Source organism: Sitophilus oryzae, unplaced genomic scaffold, assembly GCF_002938485.1.
Source record: "Sitophilus oryzae breed Bouriz unplaced genomic scaffold, Soryzae_2.0 scaffold_177_pilon_pilon, whole genome shotgun sequence".
Lineage (NCBI taxonomy): Eukaryota > Metazoa > Arthropoda > Insecta > Coleoptera > Curculionidae > Sitophilus > Sitophilus oryzae.
The window spans coordinates 3235932-3263859 of NW_022146479.1; the positions used below are offsets into that span (position 1 = coordinate 3235932).

The 27928-nt window shown below is 32.8% G+C and overlaps 3 protein-coding genes across 8 annotated transcripts in view; 1 reads left to right on the forward strand and 2 right to left on the reverse strand.

Moving 5' to 3' along the window:
- LOC115882129 (kazrin) overlaps nt 1-27928 on the reverse strand; it is an 83406-nt gene that overhangs the window by 31681 nt on the left and 23797 nt on the right. The gene's annotated exons all lie outside the window — the stretch shown is intronic.
- Nucleotides 224-6819, forward strand: LOC115882131. Its single transcript, XM_030899981.1, has 3 exons — nt 224-527; nt 4024-4904; nt 6294-6819. The coding sequence occupies exons 1-3, from the start codon at nt 481-483 to the stop codon at nt 6419-6421; spliced, it is 1056 nt and encodes a 351-aa protein (XP_030755841.1). The 5' UTR covers nt 224-480; the 3' UTR covers nt 6422-6819.
- LOC115882130 (myosin-J heavy chain-like) lies at nt 10276-27834 on the reverse strand. 2 transcript variants are annotated; one of them, XM_030899980.1, is made up of 10 exons: nt 27657-27834; nt 27415-27591; nt 24603-24806; nt 23903-24086; nt 23210-23422; nt 21736-21937; nt 21364-21547; nt 20560-20746; nt 11123-11244; nt 10276-10774 (listed from the first exon to the last, which is right to left on the reverse strand). In XM_030899980.1, exons 1-10 carry the CDS (start codon nt 27741-27743, stop codon nt 10424-10426), a joined length of 1911 nt encoding a protein of 636 aa, XP_030755840.1. In that variant the 5' UTR covers nt 27744-27834; the 3' UTR covers nt 10276-10423. The 2 variants fall into 2 exon arrangements, with proteins under 2 accessions (XP_030755840.1, XP_030755839.1); XM_030899979.1 differs by having other exon boundaries at nt 27415-27577; nt 27657-27814.

A 27928-nucleotide genomic window follows, 5' to 3' on the forward strand; every position in this document is an offset into this window, starting at 1 on the left:
ATCCTTTAAGAGGGTTAAATTAGGGGTGAAAATTTGTACATCTTTTTTAAATCGGCTTTAGGAGTAGTAAGAAATTTGAATTTTATGCGGACGAAGTTGCTGGAAAAAGCTAGTAGGTAATACATAAAATTACACAAATATTTTCTTAAAAATAACCTTCGGTCTATGAAATATCGGGAGATAAGTCAGATTTGGTGAAACCACAATGTCAATCCTGTTTTTATGTCACTTCCCGTCGAACCGTTCTCACGACAAGCGAAAAAACCTTAAACAAACATCTAAAAAACTATAAATAATATAATAATAGGTATACTAAATAGTACTACAGATATTTCGAGTTAATAATAATTGATAAGATATGATAAGTGTGACTCAGGAAATCGATCAAAATATTATACTTGGATAAAGATCATCTTTGGGAGTCATTCAAGTTGAAGTGTTTTAATTTTATTTCATTCAATAAGTGAACTACTGTAAACAATGTGTATTTTGTGCAGGACAGTGCTGTTTATTGGATTTATTAATATGTAAGTAATTTTTATGATTACAAAATTTATTTAATTTTAATTAGGAATATGAGTATTTTTGCAACTCACGGTTTTTGTTATAAAATATTTGTAGTATGTCCCCGAACAGTTTTTACAAGATTAAACCCTCTTTTATTATTAAAATTTTGAAAAAAATGGATTCTTCATAAAGCGTGGTTCAGACGGAATGGCTTCGTACAATTTGCTTGAACAGACAAAACGTAGCGTGTGGATAGCAAGTTTTGAACGAATTTGAGAACTGCACAAACTCGGAACACTTAAAAGACTTAAGAGTTAAAAGTTTTAGCTCCTAGTCATAGATTTTGGTGGTTTACATAGACAAAAATCGTAGAGTGTGGACGCTCACAACCATTTGTTTGTGGTTTTATTTTAATTTTAGTCAGTCTATGTTTACTTCTTTCTATGAGTGCTGTAAAAGATATTCGTTCGTTTCTTAAATTGCACACAGTATTTTTGAAATAAAATAATTAAAATATTATACCTACTGTTATTATATATAATTTTTAAAATATAACAGAATATTAGCTATGCGTGTAAAATTTAATTATTTTCATTTATTCGTAATAAACAATATAATATTTACAACAATATCGTTATGATTATAATTTATTAATTCTACCGTGCATTCTCCGTCTATATGTATTTATAATTAATTTTAAAATAATGTCGAGCGAAGTTTCATGTTGGTTTGAACTGTAATGTGCAATACTGCATTAATTATAAAATTTATGACATAATTGGCAACTAAAATATGTTCGCGAGATTTTTTTCCGTAATAATTTATTCCCACATACCACCTAATTAACTGTGACTGACGCATGATATAATTAGTTATAATATTTTATATTTTGCGATGGAAAAACAGTTTTTGAAGAATATAAATTCCAAAATTATGGATTTGGTATTTATTTATTTTTTCACACAAATTGAGAGATCAAAAATTTAACAAGGTTTAAAATAGTTAGCAATAGGTACAGTATTAGAGGATTTTGGATAAGTGATTCGTATTGATCCTATACGAAAAATTACTAATGAAAAAGTTTTAGCAAATTAGGTCAATTTCATTGCCATCAATTTTTTGGTTTATCTTTATCTTCTTGAAAATGTACAAGTTTTTACTTTGTTACTTGTGAAATCAATACAGAGTTCAGCAATAGTGCGTCGGGGATCTGTAGCCAAACCAAACTAAAGTATGTATTAGGATGTATTTCAGGAAAATATTTTAACTTTTACAGTGTGGCTCAAAAAGTGTGAGTGGATCGGGATGATTTTTTTAAATGGAACACCCTGTATATTATTGCATTTTTGGCTTCCTTTTTGGTCACTTAACATAATCATAAAATGTTATTAAATATGTTTTGGTAGTCCCAAAGATATTAATTAAATAAATAAAAAATGTAATATTTTGAGCCTTTAAAAAAATATTAAAAAACATGAAATATTCTGAAATCAAAACTATATTAGATATTTACTGTTCTATGCCAAACTTTCTAAAATATAAAATAATTATTCTTGGTTTTTTTTAAATAGAATACCCTGTATATTATTTCTTTGTTAGATGGAGAATTAAGAAATTAACACTTTTTGTATTTAAAGTATTTCAAAATTTTTAACGGTTTTGCGGATATTCGTGGTATTATATTATATATGGAGTTTTCAAGAGAATTTTTTTTCATCAAAGCCACCCTAATATAGTTTTGATTTCTGCATATTTCTTGTATTTTTAATATTTTTTAAAGAAAGGCTGAAAAAAAAATATATTTTTTATTTATTTATTAATATCTTTGAAACTATCGAAATATATTTAATAATACCTTAGGATTATGTAAAGTGATAAAAAAGGAAGCCAAAAATGCTATAATATACAGGGTGTTCCATTTAAAAAAAAAAAAATAATAATAATAAATGGTCTTTATTAATAATTAATCAATTACAATAATGTATTAATTAATTACATAGGCGAAGTCTAGCTCACAGAGCCATTCATACTTAACGTAATCAATACATTTATAATATGCATAATAAGAAAAGAAACATAAATTCGAAAATAATGTCCAGATGAAAATAAAAATAAAATGAGCAATAAATGTGGCTCGATTGTATGGACCAATACGTTTTAACAAACACAAAAAATTTAAAAAGTAAACAATCAAACAAAAAAATATCACAATAATTATCCTAAGCTTGGGGTCTGTTGTTCCAGCAATAAATAGTTTTTCAGACTTGATTTAAATTTAAATGATGAACATAGAATAAACAAAGTTTGAATATCTTTTCTTAAATTATTAAAAATACATACAAAGTTGTAAGTAAACGATTCCCGAAACATGGCCGTTTTGTGATTTGGCATAGTAAGCATTTTTTTGTGTCTTATATTTAAATCATGCATTGAATTTCTAAAATTTAATTTTCTGAAAAGATCAAAAGGAAGTGTAGTATCTACAATATTCTTAACGGAGGTCAATATTCTTAATTTAAATAATTTATTTAGTTTTAGCCATTTGAGTGTCTCAAAAGCTGAGGAAATGTGATCATACTTTCGTTTATTTAGTATCAGACGACAGCAGTTGTTCTGAATCCTCTGTAGTCTATAAGCATCAATTGAACTGAGGCATGGAAAATATACCATACTGCAATATTGCAACTTTGAGAGTACGAGACTCTGACATAACGTTTTTTTCATGTTATATGTCAATATATGCTTCTGTTTCAAACTCAAATAACATTTTCGAGCTAACTGAGTAACATGGTTTGAGAATTTAAAACTTTCGTCTATACACAATCCTAAATTTTTAACAGATTCTACATTTTCTATAGGCTGATCATTTATATAAAGTTTTATTTTTGATTTCAAATAAATTCGATACTTTTTGGATCCAAATATTATTGTTTTTGACTTGGTTGGATTTAAGCGCAAATTATGATTTTTAGCAAAATCGAGGACTCTCTCTAAATCTGCATTAATGTCTATGACTGGTTGTTCATATTCTTTACACTTAAAATGGCTGTATATTTGTGTGTCATCGGCAAAACATTTTATGTGAGATGTCTTTATTACATTTGGCAGATCAATAGTGTATCATGAAAAAATCATCCCGATCCACTCACACTTTTGTTAAAATATTTTCCTGAAATACATCCTAGTATATACTTTGGTTTGGCACGTACAAAATTCCTAGCTTTCTTATTATAGGAGCTACAGATGCCCGACGCACTAATGCCGACCCTGTATGTTTTTTAATGTAAAACAATAGTATTTTTCAATACAACTACAGCGTTCAACATGGAAAAGGAATACTTACAGATTATTTTCATCCCGTTGTTCAAAACAGTGTTTCAAGTTGAATCGCGAAATACTAAAACAAGGCTTAAAATATTAGTCCCTACTAAATAAAACATCCACCTTCATATTCCACTCCCAAACAAAACCATAGAATACATACACACCCACATACCTATATGTTTCAATTTACAGAGCTTCTTGCAATTACTACTGCACAATGAAATCCTTTGAAGTGAACTGTTCCCGCATGCATTCCCAAGAACTTTCAAGCCAGATTTCAGTCGTCTTAAACAAACAGGACATCACACATCTGGACATCAGGGACAGCGACATACGGACAGTGTCCGAAGACATTCTAAGAGATTTTGATAATTTACAGTCCCTGGATATCACAAATTCAGGAGTTGAGGTTCTTGAAAACCACGCTTTTTCAAATTGCAGTTTTTTAAGGAAGGTTAACTTGAAGTATAACAAGTTAGAGAGTTTTAATTTTGAGGCTTTTGAAGTAGATAACAAGATCTCTTTGTTAGATTTATCAAATAACTTATTAAAAACGTTTGAGAACTTCAACGTAAGTTATTTTTCAAGCTTAAAAATACTCAACTTGACTAACAACACTTTGACATCACTGCCAGAATCTCTGATAGAAAAACTAATAACAACTGAAGAATTCTACATGCTTATTGACGACAATCCTTGGGATTGTAATATTTCATCGTGGTCTGATAGTTTGAGTTCTGTAATGCTTGAGGCATTTTGTGGAGTTGAAGATACAACGTATATGACTGAAACGAAGATAGACGAAGTAGTAGCTTCGACTACAGAAGCATTTAAAGTTGTGTATGAGGGCGAAACTAGTGGAAAAACTCTGATACCTATGGCGATTGTAGATGGAAAGTTTTTTGGCAACAGGAAGCTCAACAATGCATGCCCGGATTGTGATATGATTGGGTACGCTATTTTATGGTGTCTTATAGGAATTGTTGTCGGAATAATTGTTGGAAACGTACCGTGGATGATTAGGATGGCATGTAAGAAATCGAAAACAAGCAAGGACAAGGATGCTCAATGTGGTAAGATTTTTTTTTATTTCATACTACAGTATGTCCCCGGCTTGTACCATATTTTTCTTTCAAAAGTATTCAGTCGATACCTCGTACGAACGCTACCAGTGAGAACTTGAAAAAATATTTTTCATCAAAAAATATGTACCAAATTTTATAAAAATATCCGGAGTGGCTTCGAACGATTTTTTTTCTCAAACCTGACAACATGTTCTCAAAAATGGAGCCTTTTAAAACACATGTTCTATTTTTTTTAATTTTAGAATATTGTGTTCTAAATTCAATTTTTAATTCTATTTTAATAATTTTAATTCTGTTATTTTTAACTTAAAAATACTTGAAAATCACCCTGTAAAATATCGGACACTTCATTGTTTAACACCCTGTATAGTATAACACACATTTACATACTTGATTTCAGTCATGAAAATAAGGTTTTACAGTAATAAGTCCGGTAATTTTTTTACCGTTGTGTAGAACTCATTTTTTGATATTTTTTTGGTATTAACCCTTTTTGCTCTGTTGTCTCGTAACAGCGATTTCAGATGGGGCGGAGCGTCCGCGACTTCGAGCAAGTACCATAAGCTTATATGAACAATTTCACATGGGTCGCGTATGCTCCGTCCGGATGAGCTATATTGAAAAAACACCCGCGCGGGTCCGCTCCATCTGAAAGCGCTGTTACAGACCGTCCGTCGTGTTTTTTCAAGATAGCCGTCGGTCGGACGAAATCATCCGGACGGAACATACGCGAGCCATGTGAAATTGTACATAAAAACTCATAGTACTTGCTCGAAGTCGCGGTATGGTCCGTCGCGGACGGTCCGCTCCATCTGAAAGCACTGTTAGATATCTCGATAACTTTTTTCGGAATCAGATTTTCAGTAGGTACTTATCGAATCTATATTACCAGTTTTTTTTAAACAAGTAATTTCCCTTGATAGCAGTGATTTTTAAGTGACTCGATTTTGACTTGTAAATAAAATTAGAACAGTTGCACTGCGTGGATATCCCAAAGCATTCTGCACCAAATTCAAATTTTATGTTAGTACTGACGATGTGAGTTGCCAGTAAAGAGTATGCAAAACATACATAAGCGGTTTAAAAAATACTCAATTATTTAAAAACATAGGTCTTATCCAAACAGTATATAAAATAAAACAGTGTATGTCATCAAACAATCAACGTATTCAATATCATAGTTTCCAGAATACAATATACATATTTTGTAAATATTAAAAAATAAAACTAAAATTAATCCAAAATCTATAAACTATAAACATTCTACGTTATACTATTCTCTTAAGATGTTTATATATTTCGAAATAAATATTAGCTATTAGAAAAGTTTCAAAACCAAAAATTATGATTTGTTATATTTTACTTTTTTTGTTCCAGATTTATCAGTGGTAGGGCAGCAATTACACTCAGGGGTATATAGCGAATTTATTAGAGAACAAGTGACATCTGTGGCAACGAACACAACAGACGATGAACAAGATGCTCATGAAGAGACCCGATTATAGTATAATAAGAAAAATGTATCTAACCCCATCGAATATTTTTTACTTTGTATAACTCATATCCTTTGTATATAAATAAAATATGTATATAGAATGAAATTTATAGAGCTTTATTTCTAATTTTAAAATAGAGGAAAATATATGGAGCAACCAACAATGATTGAATTAGTTGTAAGTATATTCTGATTTTACTCGTTTGGTTGGCAATAAATTTAAGAAATTCGAATAATGAAAAAATAAAACTATTTATTAGATGGGGAATCACTAGAGTCAAAACAAACCAAAAGTTAAATAATAAGATTATTTTTTTTGCCGATACTTAAATTCGTTTTCCATAATAATGTGAGACTAATCAATACGAGATGAGAAATAAATAGATTTAATGTCAAGTTTTTTCTAATTTAATCTATACTAATATAAGACTAATATATAAAATCCTCAAGTGACTGACATACTGATTAATCACGATCCTGCTCAAACCACTCAACGTAAGAAGCTCAATTTTGGCATACAGGTTGATTTTAGGGTGTAGAGGTTCGATAAGAAGGGATTTTTTGAAATTTCACTTTTAAGGGGGTGTAACCACCCCTCAAATATTACAATATTTTTTATTTAAAAAACGGTCAAGTTTCCGAAAAAAGGCTTAAACACGTATATTTTATTTTGTTTTTTTAAATTTTTTAAAAATGTTTGCAGGGTGTTCGAAAAATCTGGTCATTGATTAATCACGATCCTGCTTAAAACGCTTGACGTAAAAAGCTGATTTTTGGAAAACGGATTGACTTTAGGGTGTAGAGGTTCGATAAGAAGGGATTTTTCGAAACTCGAATTCTACGGGGGTGAAACTATCCCTCAAATATTAAAATATTTTTTATTTAAAAACCGGTGAGTTTTTCGGAAAAACTCTTAAACACGTATATTTTATTTTGTTGTTTTACATATTTTAAGATTTTTTATAAATTCATACAGGGTGTTTCATAAAATATGACCATTGAGTAATCACGATTCTGCTTAAACTGCTTGACGTTTAAAGCTGATTTTTGGCAAACGGATTGACTGTGGGGTGTAGAGGTTCGATAAGGAGGGGTTTCTCGAATCTCAAATTCCAAGAAGGTGAAAACGCCCCTCAAATATTACAATATTTGTTATTTATAAAACTTTCTTTCGGGAAAACGCTTGGTCTTTCGGGAAAACGCTTGGACAAGCATAATTTATTTGGTCTTTTTACATTTGAAATTCTTTAAAAAATCATACAGGGTGTTCCAAAAGTTGGTTAATTTCTTAACCACGATTCTGCTTAAACTGCTTGACGTAAAAAGCTTATTTTGGCAAACGGATTTTTCGAAAGTCAAATTCCAACGAGATGAAACTACCCCTCAAATATTACCAAGTTATATAATAATATTGCCATATTGTTTTTTTTTCATGCTGACATAAATGTGAGAAAATTTTATCCAGTTTGTATGTTAATGGAAATTCTTGCTTTGCTTTATCATCACCATTACAAATGATTAATTCGACGCAAAGTCGCTGGTACACGCTAGTTATTGAATAAGTGTATTAAAAAATATAAGTTATGTTACGGGCTCGTAATAATATGGCTATTTCACAAATAACAAAGTCAGAACTTGTAAATTAAAGTCAAAAAATTTAAAGTCAATCAAATTATTCGCTAAAGCTTTTCGATCGATTATTTGTTTTAGCATAAGTACCATTCACTAATCCAAAAATCAATCAAAACCAAATCAATCCAAATCAAACCAAACCAAACCAAACACAGTATTTATACTAATTCAATGATTGTTGATCGCTCTGTACAAAATCACCTTTATTTTTGACAGGAAATAAACTAAAAATAAGATAAATTGATGTTTCCGTTTAAAAAAATACAATTTTATAGTTTTGAAAAACCTATTTAAATTTTTTTAAAAATCAAATTTTTATTTCTTTTAACGTAATATTTGTAAAACATCCCTGTAAAATAAAAGTTAAAGAATCACTCTGTACATGTCCTTTGTAAGAAATTTACCTCCATTCAAACCAATTCCATCCCACGTTTTCTTCCTTTCAGGATAACCTGCCTTTCCTACGACATAAAAGCAGCTCCTTTCAGAATTAATATCCAGAAACCTCCCTACAGCACAATCCTGGATAACTCTAGCATGGTAAAAGTGAGCCTAACAAACAGTAGAAATCCTACAAATATCCTGAACCTTCAAAGTTTGCACATTACCTATTCACAGACCAGAAACCTTAATAATCAAGTCTTTCCTAACTTTGAAACTCTGTTGAATTTAACAGAAAACAATAATTTAGTGGAGTTTTATAATAAAAGTTTGGATTTGTCAAATTATTTTATGGAAAAGTTTGAAGGAATTGATGTAATAAGATATTTTTTCGAGTTTCTAAAATTAACTGATGAAGTTTTAATGAAGTTTGTACTAAAAGACATCAAGATATTGCCAGAAAATACAAATAATAGTTATTGGGATGTTGAAGAAAGAATAAAAAGATATGCAAAGGATGGTAATAGTAATGATGTTCAGAAAAATAGAAGAATAGAATGCATTAAGTGTTCTTTCAAGTATTCTAGGTGGTGGTTTTTGCTAGGAATATGGATAGGAATTATTATAGGAAATATAATAAAAATATGCAAACTAGTTTGTGGAAGAGGCAAAAGTTTTAACGACCAATACACTCAATGTGGTAAGAGATACTAGAGTTAAAGCTCTGGTTAAAGCACGGCACAACGTAACGATACGTAACGCAAAAAGTTATGTTACGGATGTGGATGCGTCGTCGCGCAAACGAGAGTTAAAGCAAATATTTTGGCGTACGTAACGTAAACGCTACATTATTGCATTCTCCGCCGGTGCTGCCACCGTCGGAGAATATCATAAACAACCGGTACATACAAATATATGGGTTTAAATAGCGAATGCACAAAAATTTACAGGGTGTCACATTTAAAAAATGGGTTACCAATATTTTGATGAATATTTTAGGTGATGGTCTTCACAGTCAAATCATGAGTGGCGTTTACAGACCTGTCGCACTGCAGAAAAAGATATTTTTAGACAATCATCTGAAACCAAGGATTTCTAAGCAGTTCAGCTTCGCCAAATCTTAGATAAAAAAATGTACTTTACAGTAATATATCTTTATATTTAATCAAATACTATTATTTTTTTTCTTTAATGATTTTCATCATAAAATACTGGGTTTTATCAATATACTTGTTCGAAAAGATTATCCTATACAGTTATCTTATCAGTGAGCAAATTGTTTGTATTTATTTAAATTTAACGATATTAAATAGTTTACCAAGTACAATATGATCGAAAAAAAAACCGCGTCAGCGATGGCTATGAAATGAAGATCGCTGTTATTTTATATGTAAAATTATATGGGGAATGTCACTGATGTTAATTTCCAACAGGATGCCGTTTTTTCCATCATAGGGTATTTAATCCTTTGAGTTATAGGCATTACGGAATAATATTGAAATTAACAAAAAAAAGTTAGCGTTAGAGTTAAGCCCCGTTTGATTTTTGCAACTAAATAATTGGTCAACTAAAAATTGCATACGAGCCACTAGCTTTAAACTAAGAAAATATAACAAAATGTTTTTTTTTTATTTTTCGTTCGTTCATTTCTTCAAATATGTGTAACAGAGAAAAAAATAGATTAACACTAGTACCTCTACCAGAACTTATAGAAGCTACAGAAAGAGTAGAAGCAAGAGAACATTGAAGAAAACTAGTAGGAGAAGAAAGTAAAGGTAAACAATTTTTAGAACACTATGACTACACTCTTAATTCCACAAACACTATCAAAAACACAAACTAGGATACATTTCTTTATTAATTAGATTTACTGACACTTTTTTTTTATATATTGCTGTATTATCGATTAAAAAAAGGCGTCAAATTACCTTTGAAAAAAGATTTCTAAAGTCACTTGACCCCGTTTTTTTTTTCGATCACACGGTATTGTTGACATGTATTACTGTTCTTCTCCTTTATCTTCTGTCACAGACTTAAGTTGTACGTCACCCAAATTTTTTTGGTCTTGAAGGGGACAGAGCTTCGAACAACTCGACCATTCAGCGTCATCCGAGGGAGCATTTTTATTTTCCAAAAATTGCGACGTTTTGTTTTTATTAGAGACCTCGTTTTCAGGCTGCTTTTCATTTATGGTTTTATCGTTTGCGTTAAGTGGACGAGGCTGAAAAGTCTTATTTTTAGGCATGTCGAGTTTGGGAAATTTTTTAGTTTGTTGCAGCGTAGGATTTAGGAATGTGGATGGAGGAATTTTAGTTTCTTTTTTAGGAGGATTCTGGTCACATATGGTTTCCTAGAATGTTTATATTAAGTATATTAGAGGTTAAAATAAGATATCTAAGACTTGTTTGCAATATCAATTGTGTTATAAGTAGAAAATATATTCATGGAATGATGTACCATAAGATCGAAAAAGAACGGCGTCATAGACGGCTGGGGAATGACAATCGATAATAATTTTGGCGAGGTCAAGCCCTAGAAAATTATCATCGATTGTCCTTCCCAGCCGTCTTTGTCGCCGTTTTTTCGATCATACGGTATATCTTACAGGAACGTTGTAAATTTGTTCAAAAAACGTTCAGAATTAAAATATAAAAAATAAAAAAGAATTGTTTGAAATTAGAGTTTATAAGTTACTTACATCACGGGATTTGTTCAACTTCAAAACTCTATTTAGTATCACAATTTGTTCGTTTTGATCGGATATTTTTTCTTTATCCCTTTTTATTCGATTCACCATAACAGCAAATTTTCTTTCATAATCTAGAAATAAAAGTTTTCTTCTAAAATGTATGTAAATTTATGTAATATGAAAATCTCTTTTGGTATATTAAGTTCGTATAGTTATAATATATGTACAGGGTGGCCCATCGAAAACGTTCCGGAAGGCATAACGGCCAGAGTAATTTTTTTTTCAGAAAATTCAAAAACACGTCAATTTTGTTTGTGAGGGGAACAACTTTTGCCCCAAAAATGATTGCAAAATCTTCAACCATCTAAGCGGGGGTGTCATCCCCCATTTTTTTTTAAATGGGAAGAGGGGTCAAGTGGTACCGCAATAAAAAGGGCTTTCTATTCTCTATACTTTCCCGTTTCGGTTTTGAAAATCGAGTCATTGCGAAAATATGAAGGATTGAAATCTAAAAAGTTTATTTAAACATTTATCAGAGTAAATAATAAGGATAAATTCCTTCGACCAATTTGCTGTTTTTTCTTATTATTTCTAGATGTTTACGCATTTATTCACTTACCACAAGGTTGAACGATCAGGTGCGGTAGTTGCTAGATAGCTGTTCTGTGACTTGTGCGTTGAAGTTCTTCTCAATGTCGTTAAACTTTTTAACAATTATGGTGTACTCACTTGCATAAAAAGTGGAAATAATCGAACTTTATTTTAAAAATAATGAATGTATCGGGTTGCGCAGATATTCAATAAATGCCATCCTGACAAAACCTTTATGGCAAAATTGTTCGCAAGTTAGTAGCAAAATTTCGCGAAACTGGGTCCGTTATGAATAAAAAGAGGCAGAGGGAATATCCTGTAGTAAATGAAGCTATAGAGGTATTTGTATTGGGCCAAGTTGCCATGGCTAGTACGATGAGTACAAGAAAATTAGCCAATGAGACCTGCGTGAATCGTAAGTGTCCAAAGGATATTAAAAGCACAAGTTCCACCCGTACAAAATTCAGTTGGTACAAGAACTCAACGAAGACGATTTTGATCGTTGCTTGCAATTTTGTGAAACTATGAGTGAACGAGTGGCGAATGATAATAATTTCCTATTTAATGTGTGTTTTTTCGGATGAGTGTACTTTCTTTTTAAACGGTGTATTTAATCGGCACAACTGTCGGTAAGGGTTTTTCACGAGGTGCGCACACAAAACCCTCAGAATTTGAACGTGTGGGCTGGTATTTTTGGAAATTCTATTGTTGGTCAGTTTAAGGATATTGAGAAAAACTTCAACGCAAAAGTCACAGAACAGCTATCTAGCAACTACCGCACCTGATCGTTCAACCTTGTGGCAAGGGAAAAAATGCGTAAACATCTAGAAATAATAAGAAAAAACAGCAAATTGGTCGGATTTATCCTTAATTATCATTTATTCTAATACATGTTTAAATAAACTTTTCAAATTTCAATCCTTCATATTTTCTCAATGACTCGATCGATTTTCAAAAACGAAACGGGAAAGTATAGGAATATAAAGCCCTTTTCATTGAGGTACCACTTGACCCCCCTTCCCATTTGAAAAAAATTGGGGGATGACACCCCCGCTTAGAGGGTTGAAGATTTTTGCAAACATTTTTGGGGCAAAAGTTGTCCCCCTCACAAACAAAAATTGACGTGTTTTTGAATTTTCTGAAAAAAAAATTACCCTGGCCGTTATACCTTGCGGAACGTTTTCGATGGGCCACCCTGTATAATATATTATATAGGTATGTACAATGTTTCCAAGCGATGACAGAAATGGTTCATTTATCCTAATTTAAATAAAGTTATTATAAAGTTTCTGTTGCAGAAACGCTTACAGGAAACTTTGGAGTGAGTTAAAATTATAATTCATGCGCTAATGAGAGCCTAAAGTGTTTCCACTGCACATTAGCATGTTAATTATAAACTAAAGTGGATAGTTAAGCTTATCACTGTTTAAATTTAAAATTATTTTCATGCAAAATAACGTCTTCTTTTGATATAAACTTTAGTACAACAAAAAACATGTTGGAGAGAAAAAAAAAATGAAAAGACAACAAAATAAAAATCCACTGCAACGCGTAACTCAAAAAATAAACTGAAACGGTTGCTCCTAGCGGTTTTTACCAAGTAAAAAATGACGAAAATATATTTTTTTCCTTCGTAGTGTGATACAAGTACGGACGAAAAGTTACTACTCTTCAAAACAGTTAAAAATGTATACGTGGCGCCCCCAACAAGTAGGAGTTATATTAACATCAAAAACGAATTTATCATGTTAAAAACACATACACAGCAATTTTCACCCGAATATCGACGTTAGTTCAGAAATTATTTGAAAAAAACCGAAACAAAAATGAAACTTCGAAACTCTGTAACTCCGAAACGAAGCATTTTGGGATAAGAATTTAGACGAATTTTGCTACATATTTTCATCTGCAGAATATGTTGTCTAAGTTTCCTGATTACAATTCGGACCACTCTGTATATAACTTTTTTTATCCACAATAACAAAATTTTTTAGTTTGCAATTTTGCTAACAAAATTAAGTTCACAATCACTATAACGATATACTTATTTCCTTTATTCAAATGAAGTTGCTTATAAACTTCCCGTCGTAGAAACTTAGTGAAAGAGTATTAACAGAAACTTTAAAGTAGGTTAAAATTATAATTCTTGCATTAGTTAGCGCTCAAAGCATTTGCAGTGCACATTAGCATATTAACTATAAATTAAAATGTCTTGCAAAATGGTTAAGCTTCTTAACTGTATATTTTATCTAATTTTAAGCGCATGGCATGCTGTTTTCTTTCGACAACAACTTTAGTTGAAAAGAAATTTATTAGTAAGCAACCGAAACCAAGTTTTTTTATAGAATTTGTCATTTAGAAAATATTTTACTGTCTAATTTAGGAGTAAAAAACTTTATGGATAATAACTTTAAAGACGTAAAGAATCTAATATTATTTATATATTAATGTGTTAGAGGCGACATCGACATCATCAGAATATGTTGAATTGAAATTTTGCGGATTGGTCAGGGCCGGATCTACCTAAGGGCTGTTTGGGCTGCAGCCCAGGGCCCCGAGGTTAAAAGGGGCCCCCAGACCCCGCTAAAAACAATAGACCCATAGGTGGGAACTGTTGAATCGTGAAATAAAATTAAAATTCACGTTAAAAAGTTTAAGCCAGACCAGATGGTTTTGCCACTATGATGCTGTCAAAGCCTTAAAAATAATTATGATGACATTATAAAAATTTTCGAAAGTTTCAACGAAAATGAGATTGAGAAAGTTGATTTCCGGAAAGAGGCACGAAATTTATTCAATAAAATGGCGAAACTCGAGACTGCAATTTTGATTATCTTTTGGGAAGAACTTTTGCAGAGATTTCATTTAGTTAATAAAAAAATGCGCCTGGTTTAGACATTTGTTAAGGCAACAAGTTAATTGTGTCATTAAAAGACTTTGTGAACAACATACGATACTGATCAGATCAATAGCTAAAGGAATACGAAGAGAAAGCTAAAAATTAAGTACTAGTGTGGGGATAGACTGCAATGACGTAAACAAGAGACGCATTATTCCAAAATTTTCAGATAAGTCTACAGGTGAATTCTCAGTATAGGGCGCTGCGCAGAAAGAAGAAAGATTTAAAAGAGACGCGTTAAACGTTACTTTGGATAAACTGATTATGGATTTAAATAAAAGGAGCCAAGTCTATGAGACATAAATATAGCAAAAAATTCAAATTTTTAATGGATTTGCAAGACAAAAATATCGAAAACATAGATTTGGAAATTGCACGTCATATTATTGATTACTATCCCGATGACGTAGACGAGCATTTAGTGAATGAGTGCATTCAATTAAAATCGTCTTACACCTCTTGCAGTGATATTTTTATGCTCATGTATGAAAATAAACTTATTGACGTGTTCCCTAACTGCTATACCATTATAAAGATTTTTTTATCATTGCCAATCACTAGGTAGCTGTGAAGCAGAACGCTTCTTCTCCAAGATGTCCTATGTAGAAAATAAATATAGGACAACAATGTCGAACCATCGACTAAATAATTTATCACTTCTTTCCATAAACTGTGATCTAACAAAAGACTTGCAATGTGATGGCCAAATAACTGTCAATTTCTGTGACTGCAACCTATCAATTTCTTTTACTAATTCATAATAAATAAATAAAATTGTTTTATTGTTTTTTTTATATTCTTATATAATATCACTATTTCGGTTTCTCTCTCACCCAAAGGTTGCCTGGAAGAGATTGCTACCACAGCAATAAGTCGCCTTTTGTACAACTAATACTTGCGTAGATTTAAGTAACATTTATGGTTTGGTCTATAATATCATTATAGAAACAGTTTTTTGACATGGCTATTAGTTGAGTACTTAGGTAGGCCCCTAAGTAGTTTCACCCCAGGGCCCCACAAATTCACGATCCGCCCCTGGGATTGGTTGTGCTTTTCTAAGTTTTTTTCCAATAGCGAAAACCGATTTTTTTTTCTAGAAATGAACCCGTCATAAAGTTACAGACAACAATCTAAATATTCCGAACCAATGGGCACCTACCCAAGCATCCTCCAGGTCGAAATCACAATATGCGTACTTATCTTAGATAGGAACTATTTGAAATTTTAAGACCGGTCAGTAACGAGTCAATGTCAGTATCAATTCGAAGTTGGTAAAAGAATGATTATAAAAGCTGAACAAATTAGGCAAAGAAAATATAAAGTCCTACTAGCTTGGGGGTCAGCCAACCAAGACGTAATGAAATAGCAACTAGCTTGAAAACGAGGGATCAATCCCACTAACTGGACCAGAACCGTTCTGCTTCCCAAGTGGAAACCAACTAAAAAGCAGAACTCAAGAACCTGGAATACTCAATCTGTAACATGGAATGGGAATCTTCCAATGGTCTAAGACACTCGAAGAAATTTCTCAGGACTTCCATTTGGGACCGAGGAAAATCAAAGATTTACTTTAATTTAAGTACGAACAATCTTCGGATTGTCACGATATTTTTAACAGGACACTGAAATGAACACTTCAGTAGATTTAAGCTTAGAAACAACCGCAAATGCAGATTCTGTGGGGGAAATAGGGGAACACCAGAACACCTCATCGCTGAGTGCGCCGAGACGTGAGTGCGTACTGACTATCGGAGGAGGAGAACCTTTGTAAAACCGTCGCAGATACTGGCTTTTGTCAAATCCCTAAGACTGTATGATGAGCTATAAGTCAAGTAAGGAAGAGACAATAGATCTATTAGGTTACGGTGATTAAGTTCCCCCTAGAATCTACAATCTATAATAGGTATAGACATTATTTAAAAAAACTGTATGTTAGAAATACAAAAGAAGCAAAAAGACTCAAAGTCTGCTTTTTGCATCTTTTGTATGTATAAACCAGGTCTCTTTGGGAATAATGGACGACTTTTTAGCCGACCATACCAACAGGTATGGTCACAGGTAACAGGATAACTCAAAAACCGCTAAACCGATTTTAACCAAATTTGGCACAAAAATACTGTGGCACCCGAGAATCTGGCCATTAGTTTTGGTGCGGGTGGGGGGTTGGTAAGGAGGTATGGGAGGGGGTTAAAAATTTTAAAAAATCGTAACTCCAAAATTACAGTAGCTAGCGAAACGCGGTTTTCAATTTAAGATTACGAATAATATTTGCAACAAAATTTGTAATAACATCAAAATCAGTCAAAGCCGCAGTTTTTGAGATAAAAAAAATTGGAAAAATTCCTTTACTTTGAAACTAAAAGAACTGCCTACCAACTTTTTATTAACATATTTTAGTATGGGCGGCTATACGTATGTTAGAAAGCCTCTATATTTACTTATTTCTGTCCTAAGCCAATGTGAAAATTTTCTCTAGCGTTTTCTTTACTGCCTCTCATCACGTGATGATTGAAAATTACAATATAACACAATCACGACCTAACGGCTATAGGTAATAGCTGAAGCTATATAGCTAGGCTAGAAAGGTAATAGTTTGGATCGTTTAATGTAGTTTCGAGTCCTAGTTCGGAACTAGTTACGAGTTCGAAGCCATAAATAGTTTTGGCCGTTTAAGAAAGTTGGCGAATGCGTAATTCATGAGAGAACGAAGAGTTTGAACCGAAAGGAAATTAATTATGATTTGGCACGGTAATGGGAATCGGAGGCGTCGGAAACTAACCTTTTATATAGTTAGGGAGTGTTAGTTATACAGGGTGTCTCAATTTGACGAAAATTGGCCAGTCCAGTGATAATCCCTTTAAGAATTGAATGAACTCACTTTTGAAAAATAACGTTTTTAAAAAAAAATGTTTTTATACAGAAATAAGTGCAAGTATTTTAGGGGGTGATAGATCTCGATAAAAGAAACATATTTTCTCTTTATCGTTTTTGAAATAAGTCCAAAATAACAAAGTTATTTTACTTTGAAAATTTCCAAAAAAAAATGTCTGTTTTGCTCAAATTTTGAGAACCACTGGATCTTTTCGGGATTTTCTTTCTTGTAAATTTAATCTACTACCTATGTTGCCGTATTATCAATAAATTATATTTTTTAACTAAAAACTAAAAAAAAACCAAATTTTTTTTCAAAAAACTCGGAATTTTCAAATCTTTTTTGCGAAAAAAAACCATAGGCGTGTTTCTGGGGTTGAACTATACTACCAGTAAAATACTTGCACTTATTTCTGGGACACCTTGTATTTTTGATGTTTATTTTAAAATTTAGAAAAATCTACAAATACATTATTTTTAAAGAACCATTTTTAGTTTCATCTTTTGGTAACGTCAAAAATCATTTAAGACGTTTGTTTTTTGCGACTATAATCAAGTTTATTTATTTAAATATGGAGGTGGAATTTTATACATAGCCGGTAACGTTTGCCTTTGAGTGCCGATTTTCGTGTGTACGAAGAGTATAGTCATGTGTTCAGTCGCATGAAAAATCGTATGTAATGAAAAATAAAGCGCCTGATTAAGTGGATATGCAATAAACACTAAACACTTCGCAATGTTCTCTGTCCGACTTAGACATGTAAATACAGACCCGAGACTCTATGTTGCCGATAGGGTATAATGCCGGGTCCAGACCAAGCAGACAAAACAACGACAAGACAGAAACATTCATGTTTTACGACAAAATTGCGACAAATCCAATACATGTCTGCGACATTTTTGTCTCATTTTTGTTTTGTTTCAAAATTCGGAGACTTTTCAATGTCCCGTCTCGAGTCGGTAAAGATCAAAGTGTCTATGTTTTGTTCGTATATTTTACGATAAGTTGTCGGCGCAGTGTAGATGACGTGTGCTGTCAACAGTATAAGAGACCAGTGAAATCACACATGGTTAATAAAACTCATTCACAACAACTAACACGACAATTTGTCTCAAGTTTGTCTTGTCGGAATTCCCCATTTTTTGTCGCAAGTTTGTCTTGTTTTTGTCTCAAAATCGTGTTCACTTTTTGTCGCCTTGGTCTGAACCAAGATGGATCTACGGATCACTTTGATTAGCTTTGTTCGGGTTCTTGTTATTACCGATTTTGAACTGTCCTAGAACTCTGCAGCACATACGAATTGAAATAATTTCTTCATATTTCCTTCTGAGTATGCGTATCATAATTCTAGGACGGTTCAGAATCGGTAATAAGAAAAATCCCAAGTAAGCTATTATGTGTGGCATTGACATTTGGGATTTTATACGCTTTTAGGAAACGCACTGTTAAAATAAACTGTTTAACGGATTATCACTGATTTCATTGACACGCAACTTTATCGCATTTGAGCCACTCTGTATTTATTACCGTTTCTGAGACTCCATGGTGAAAGACAAATTTAGAACAGCCGGTATTTGTATTGGATCGTAATCATCAGGCCCGGCTCGTAAAATTATAAAAAATATTTAAGTTTCAAGAGTACTCCAAAAACGAGCTACAAAAATTGTTGTTGCATTTTTTTAATTACAAAATGCCAACACTCGTAACAATAACCACTAAAAATCCATAAAACAATTGCTATGTTGAACGTCCACTGTATAATGGCATTGGCAGTTTGCGAATTCGAATGATGAAATGATTAAAAACCCTTTCTCCAAAAAGCGATTTTCGAAACGAATTTCCTAAAACACTAAGCGCGTTCGGTATGTCCTTTTTGAAACAAAATTTGAAAGTCATAAAAATCTAATCGACATGCGACACCAGTAAAAATATCGGAAAAAATAGTATCTTTTAGAAGATGCTATTTCATTATATTTCATTTATATTATCAGTTTTAGAACTGATTTTCAGTTTTTGGAATAAAGATAGTGTAAATGTATGAAAATAAATCATAATAAAAGAGAATGGCAGTCTAGCAATATTCATATTAAGAAAAAAAGATTTTAATAAAAAAATAGTAAAATTTAAAAAAAGACTAAAAAATATATATACAGGGTGAGTCTTAAATAAGTGCAAATATTTTCAGGGCTGGTAGATCTCGATAAAAGAGACATATTTCCTCTTTACCGTTTTTTAAATAAGTCCAAAATAACCGAGTTATTTTACTTTAAAATTTCCAAAAAAATATTTTTTGCTAAAATTTTGAGAACCACTGGATCTTTTCTGGATTTTATTTTTTCTTTCTTTTTCTGGAAAAATTCCAAATTTTCGAAAAAAAATTTTCGCAAAAAAAAATCATAATCGTGTTTCTGGGGTCGAAATATACTACCCCTCAAAACATTTGCACTTATTTAAGACTCACCCTGTATAATTAAAAAAAAACATCGACACTGGTGTTCTGGCACATGGCATGTGTACGAGAATAGAAGTCATTACTCAAAACCAAGCAGAAACGACACTAAATAATCTGTAAAAATTGTTCCAACTGTTATTTAAAAAATAACAGTGTTGACCACACATAATGCTGGAACAGAGGAATGAACTACTTCTATTTACCTTACTTACCTCATATTATTTCAATCAAATTATTTCAGTCAGTTATTCAATCAAATTCTCAATCTTATTATTTCAAGCTGTTATTTTTAAATAGCAGTAACAGTTCTTACAGTTATTTAGAATAACGATTTTGGAATAGGCGAAGTATTTCTGTTATTTAGAAGTAACAGTTTTGAAGAAATGTTAAATATGTTTGGTTTGGTTTGGAATTATTTTTGATATATTTAAATTATTCCTATATAACAGTTCCAACTGTTAATTAAAAATAACAGTTTTGAAGAAATGTCAAATATGTTGAACTAAAAAATGAATTATTTTTATTATCTTTAAACTAAATAACAGTTTCAACTGATATTTAGAAAAAACAATTTTGCCCTTTTGAAGAAATGTGAAGTGACGTTTGGGCAGGGGAATTACTTCCGTTTTTACCTGATATTATTTTGTCTCGATCATCGATTTGCCTGGTAAATTCCCTCTCGATCTGCAAGGTACTCGGTTGTTTATCGACCAGCTGGGCGTAAGCTTCCCTGATCGCTTGCAAATCGTCCACTTGGGACTTGTAAGCGTCTCTTTCGTGCTTCAAACGTCTATAACCGTTTTTCTGTTCCAACTTCATCTACAAGCGATCAATATATTATACAGGAGAGCATTGCAACATCTCAGATGAAAATATAGAATTTTAAACATTCCGAATTCTGTGAAAATTTAGATAAAGAGACAAAAAAATTGTCTCAAATAAATGTAAAATGCTCATCAGAATAACCTACCGACTGATAATAATGAAAGTAAAAATTTAAAAAAAAAAGTAATTCCTAGAATATCCTAAATTGTCAAATTTATAAATAAATTACTGTCGAAATGATTAAGAAAATTAAGAAATAGGTCTCTTGACAGGACATATGTCAAGTGCTTCCTGAACAAGCTCAACCTGTATCAAGGAACTCTTTGCTGTAGATTCTGCGATAGAGATCTTATAAGAGCAGAGCACATATGTCACTGTGAGGCTCTAGATCGCAAGCGACACTTTCTTTTTGGGAAAACAAGACTAGAACCGGAGAAACAATGCTCTCACCCTGTCAAGGACCTGCTCAAGCTAGTGCAGGGCAGACGGATAGGAGAGTGAACATAGAAACAGGACAAACACAATAGACCTTACAGGTCAAAGAGTTTCCGGCACAGGTCGGCCTCATATTATTGAAAAAATCAAAGGTGTCTTAATAAAAAAATGCTTGCCTGCTCTACTTCTTCCTTTAGTCGTTTATTCTCGATCGTCATTTTCTCATTTTCTACCACTAACTTTGCGTTTTTGTCCCGTAACATCTTGTTTTCGTCCGCTGCCTTTGTAATTTCCTTTTCTGTTTCTTTTCGTAATGACTTTCTAATCGAATCGATTTCCTTTTTGATGGTCTCGTACAACCTGGTTTTGTTATTTATTATTTTTTGCATTTTTTAATAGAACAACAGAAGGTCAAAAAAACTGAAAGCAGTCAAACAGAATTTTTTGATATTTTTTATAAACTCTCTAGGTTTAATTATGTTGCTGAGCTCTATTAAATATAAGAAAAATTCATGTTTTCTATCAAATTATTAAATTTTTCTTTGTACCTAAGTCCTTCTTGGTCTTTAATACCCATATTGCGCAATTCTTCCTCCGAAACGTCACCATTGTTTAGAGCAGTTCTGATATAAAAAAGAGTCCTGTCACAGTAAGCTTCGCCTTTAAATTTGTGTTTCTGTTCCTGGGTCATCGCCAACAAGACTCTTGCCTCTGAATTGACCTTTTTCAACATTTCACTGATACAACTATCTTCAAAAATATATCCGTAAATTCGCATTATAGCATCATGTTTGAAAAAATAAAAATTGTTTTAAACTATAAAAATATATGTTTTATTTACAAATAAAAAAACATGTTTTTTTAACCGTGTTTGGGTCTAATTTAGATCCCAAAAGCTTTTAGTGTACCAAACTTCAGTGGGTGATTCTACAGATAAAAATAAAACAAAATATTCCACATCACAGGAGCCATGACAACCTGCCCATCACCAGCAATGTAGGTCATTCTAAACCTAACACCACTGTACATTGTCGTCGGTAGATATGCCAATGCAACAATGATTAGAATGGTCATTGACGGTACTGGGAGAATTGTCACAGCTCAGGAGCTTGAAACACAATCAAAAGGAAAATTCCACTCCTCCAACTCCGAATGGATGACATACCAAAAATGTACAAATGAGAAACACCTCACTGTATTATTGAACAATAAAAAGAACTGAAAGAGAGAAACGTTTACTCAGCAGGTAAAAGACTATATCATAACATGGTATACTGATACTTCCAAACCCTACTTTCAAGCATACTTAAAAGCGATCAGCTCAGTAGCCATCAGTTCGAACTTAGTCAAACAAATCAAAGAATCTCTAAAGAGACTGAACAAATTAGACAAAAAAATATAATCATCCTACTATAGGTGTCAGCCCACCTATAGTAGGATGATTCCCATTAGGATGATCTAACCCATCAATTAGAAAAAGAGCGAATGCTCCTCTAACTGGACCAGAACTGTTCTGCTTTCCAAATGGAAAACAAATTAAAGCGGAACTCACAAACCTGGAAGAATCCATCCGTAACCTGGGATGGGAGTTCTCCAATGATCTAAAACATTCGAAGAAATTTCTCAGAACTTACGATCGAGAAAAATCAAAGATTTTGCTTGATTTAAGTAAGAACAATCTTCGGATTGTCACGGGGTTTTTAACAGGACACTGTCTCCTCAATGAACACCTCAGTAGATTGAAGCTAAGAAACAACGGCGAATGTAGATTCTGCGGGGAAAATGGGAAAACACCAGTACACCTAATCACTAAGTGTGCCGAGACGATTGATATCGGAGATGGATAATTAACCGTCTCCACAGATAGCTAAAAACCATCTCAGAGACTGTATGAGTTATAACTTACGCAATAGATCTATAAAGTCGTCATCTACATCTGTAGAATCGCTCACTGAAGTTAAGTAACAACTTTTACACCGTTTTAAAAAAACTCTATATATCCTTCATTTGACTTGTTGTTACCTTCATCTTTCAAAAAGGAACTGTCCAACTCCCACCTCAGATTATGCAACAATTTTTCCACCACGTTCAGCTCCACTACGCGGTCCTGTTTCTCGACATTTTCCGCCGAAAGCCTCCTGATTTCGTTTTCCATTTCCGCCTTTTCCATTTGCAAGCCGAGCAAATAATTGCAATCGCAGCGCTGCTCAGTCGGCATCGCATAAACTTGTTCGACTGGAATAGGGCAAAAGGGTTTTTGGTGGTGATTGAGGAGGAGAGGTTTAAACCGAATTTATATGGTAAAATGCAAAAATTCTCGTAGTACAGACCATGTCTGCCTTTTATTTTTGAGTGAGTTTGTTAGGTGCTGATTTGTACGTAAGAGTATAGTCAATATGCTCACTACATTAAGACGTACTGAATAAAGAGAGAAAATCAAGTGTTTCCCTAGCGCATGAATTGTTTTTGTATTGTTAGTGTCATTGAACAGTCATATTATTGCTTGTTGGCAGTTACTCTAGCAGAAATGGATTGAATCCCAGAAGTTGTATCATAACAGAACATGGCATACTATCTGGACTAACCATCTCTGCTAGTAGTAATTTAAAAATCGAATATTTCCAATAAAAATAAAGCTATTAAAATGAATCTAAAAACAAAGTATCGAGAAAAGATGCACTCGGATGATTATGAAATTTTTACTTAATAATATACCTATGCCATTTCTTTCCTCTTCAACAATCAACACACGATCGCAGCAAATCTTAAAACCGATCAATTTCCTCTTCAAATGCAGGGTTGCGTTGAGTAATTTTATAAACAAATCTACTACGTTAGGGTTTGTTACGTAAGGTGATCCAAACTGGAATTTCAGTTCAACTTTGGGAACTCCAGTGAACTAAATTTAAAAAAAAAATAAATAATTATATACCATATGATCGATAAAAAGCGGCGTCAAATACGATAATTTTGGCGAGGTCAATCTCTAGACGTCATTTACTAAACAATTGACATAAAACTTGTCAAAAATTAACACTAATTATAAAAAAGATTAAAAAAGGATAGAACGTTTCCAGATACCACAAATCTATTTCCAAAAAAAACTACACCATTTAAAAATCACGTTTATTATTAACAAATTATTACCTTCTGAAGACCAGTAAGCGCCATTAAAAAACAAAGAAGAGTACGGGCCAAGTTAATGACGTCTCATGACCTCACCAAAAATATCATCGAACGTCATTCCCCAGCCGTTTTTGACGCCATTTTTTTTCGATCGTACGGTATATGCCTATATTGCCTATGAGTTTCCTCTTGAATTATAGCATATCTTTACTTTAAACCACCAGTATATTTACTCTTTTTATCCCTAAACCCCATTCACAAAACGTGGTTTCTAAAGCATTATACTAGCCTTTCTTTTGGTATCGTTGCATAATTCCTTGACAATTTGCTCGAGCACGTACTCCTGGTCTCTAAGGCAGCGTAACAAGTTCGTATCGAGCCGGTTCATGCGTTCGTACATGCATGATAGCCTCGTCTGCAGCCCGTTCTGTCGGCAAAATTTGTTTATAGCCAAATTGAGGGGCAGGCTCTCGTCCGAGACCTGGGGGCTGCACTGGAATTGATCGAAAAACGGGAGACTTTTAATCAGTAGGAAGGACAGGAAAGGCAAAAATAAAAAATGGTACATATATGACACTGTATTTTATTAAAGCGTAGAGCTGACCATGCCAAAGTAAAAAAATATATGTTCAGCAAAATCTACACTTCTTCTGCAAATTTACACTATATCTCTAAATTTACACTTTTCTGTAAATTTACACTTTTTCTGTAAATTTACATTTCTATACAAATTGGATATTTCTCTGTAAATTTTTAAAATTTTTTGTAAATTTACACTTTCCTGTAAATTCAAGATTTTACTGTAATTTTGCACTTTTTCTGTAAATATTTTTTTTAGAATTTAGAATGAATGGGAGGGGGGTTAATCACTGCGACCTTACAGATATATTGTGTCCCCCTTTCTTGAGTTATAACTCATCATACAGTCCCAGGGCTTTGACAAAAGCCAGTAGCTGGGACGGTTTTATAGAGGGTAGTTCTCCATCTCCAATATCAGTCGTACCAAAATTCATGGCACGAATGGTTGCCGTCCATTTTTTACTGGTGTTTCCCCACAGAATCTGCATTCGCCGTTTCTTCTTAGTTTCAATCTACTGAGGTGTTCATTGAGGAGACAGTGTCCGTTGCAAGATTCCCATTCCAGGTTGCGGATGGAGTCTTCCAAGTTCTTGAGTTCCGCCTTGAGTTGGTTACCACTTGGAAAACAGAACGGTTCTGGTCCAGTTAGTGGAGTGTTCGCTCCTTTTCTAGCTAGTAGGAGGACTTTTCTTTGCCTAATTTATTCAGCTTCTCTATGCATTCTTTGACCAATTCGTATTGATTGATACTGAGTTGATCGCTTTTAACGCTGCTTGACTATTAGATAAGATGGCTGTTTCTTGTTTCCGATAGTTCCTATCTAAGATAAGTTGTACGCATCTTTCGATAGCGTAGATTTCTGCCTGTAGGATGCTAGGGTAGGTGCCCATTGGTTCTCCAAATAAATACTCCGATCCCTGTTCCCGCATTGGTTTTGGAAGCATCAGTATACCAAGTTATGGTATGGTCTTTTAACTGCTGGGCAGACGCTTCTCTCTTCCAAGTCTGTAAATATACAATTCTTGAGTGTTGTGGGGAGAAATTAGTGAGCTTCAAACGATTAAATCCTCATTCCGACAAATTCCAACAGATTCCCGTTCATTCAGACAAATTTGTTAGTTTTGACAAAAAAAGACAAAAAAATTGTAAAAGTGAACAAATTATATCTGCCGTTTCTGGATCTTTTTGTAAGTAGAAACGATGGATCCATTAGCAGTGTGGTCAGCCATTAAGTTAAAAACTGACAGAAAACTTGTAAATTTTCAGAAGAAGTGTAAAGTAAAGTGTGACTAAAATTTTAGGAAATATTTAAAATAAACTTCAGAGCTTTCGCAGCTAGATTTTTCAAGGACCGGTACGTTTGAAACATGTTGGTACAATTTAATTCTTAACAGTTGTCTTAGTTGTCCCTGTTGCAACTTATTTAATGCGTTGATCTGCCGGCGGTACGGCACCCAGGATTCGCTTCCATATAACATGGTGGATTATTATTGCTCTGTATTGTGCTCAAGTGAAGATTGTAGAAAACCCTGTATTCTAATTTCCAGAATGCTCTTGAGGCGCCGCTAATTCTGTGCTGAATTTCAGAGTCAATATTGGCCTTTTCCGAAATCAAACTGCCGAGATAATTGAATTCCGCTACATATTCCAATAGTGCTTCTCCGATTTTTATAGCATCGTTATGATTTTCCGGGGGAGTGCACATTATTTTAGTTTTATCGATGTTCATCTTAAGGCCCAAAGCCTCGTATGCCCATGTAGATGTATTCGGCATCTCTTGTAATTGTGTAACGTTTTTGCCACTAAAGCGCAGTCATCAGCTTATTGGAGTTCCGTGATGAATTTTATACATGTTTTTTTGGTTAAAGTTTAGCCTATAAGAACAGAAAAAAAATGAAAAATCCGCATTTTTTAATTCATCAAATGAAAAATATTGATTATTAAAATTCAAACGTCTGGCCGTTATCGATAATTGACACACACGAATGAATTTTGTGTGGTTTGGTTTCAACTATTTTTTACTGATTTTCTGTTCTTCTTTAAATTTTGACTGCTTTGACTTATCTTCATATTAAAAACGAATATCTTACGTCAACTGCTGTATGGATTGCTTCTGATTGTAATACCGTATCATCAAATAAAAACGGCGTCAAAGATGGCTATGAAATGAAGATCGCTGTCATTTTATATGTAAAATTATATGGGAAATGTCATCAATCATCATTTTCAAGCCAACTGGACGCCTTTTTTTTTTCGATCATACGGTATATCTTCACGATTTTAGTTTTATAATTTCTATTTTGATTACTTATTTTACATTGATATTAATGTGAAAGATATATTACCCTAGAAAAAAGATGTTGATCTACAAAGAAACAAGATCCCATCAAAAACATAGAATGTAAAAAAAATCTATAAACACTATATAAACAAAATATGTAAAACAAAGTGTAAAGTATTACATCTTGGCATTTTTTACGTTTTATATTTTTAATGAGATAAATACACATCTTTTCACTTACTGATTCAGACAGCTTTTGAATCATTTTCGGATTCATGTCCTTCTTGATGTAGTAAGTCAGCTGCATTTTCTGATTCTCCACCTGCTTCTTCAAAGCTTCGATAATCCTATTTTTATCATCGAGCATCGATAGCAAGGTTTCTTTAAAGTTCGCCTTCTCATGGCTGGAAATTTTAAACTACCCATATGAAAATCACAAAAACATTCCTTTCAGCTTCGAATATCTCTGTTATATACTCGTACCTGTGTTTCACTCAAGTCGGTTAAACTGACTTGTTCACCAAAGAGCGTTATTTGATCGGTGGGTGGAAGATATATTGGAGGAAACATTGTAAACTTGATATAAATGAGTGGTGAGATTTTAGATAAATTTTGCTGAAATTTGAGTGATGTCAGATTTGAGTGTTTTGACAGAAATACCAAGTCAAAGTCATAACATTAGTTGAATTAGTCGTATACAGGGTGTTTAACATGTGCTATCTCTCGTGGAAAAAATCGTCACGTAAAAATAAGAT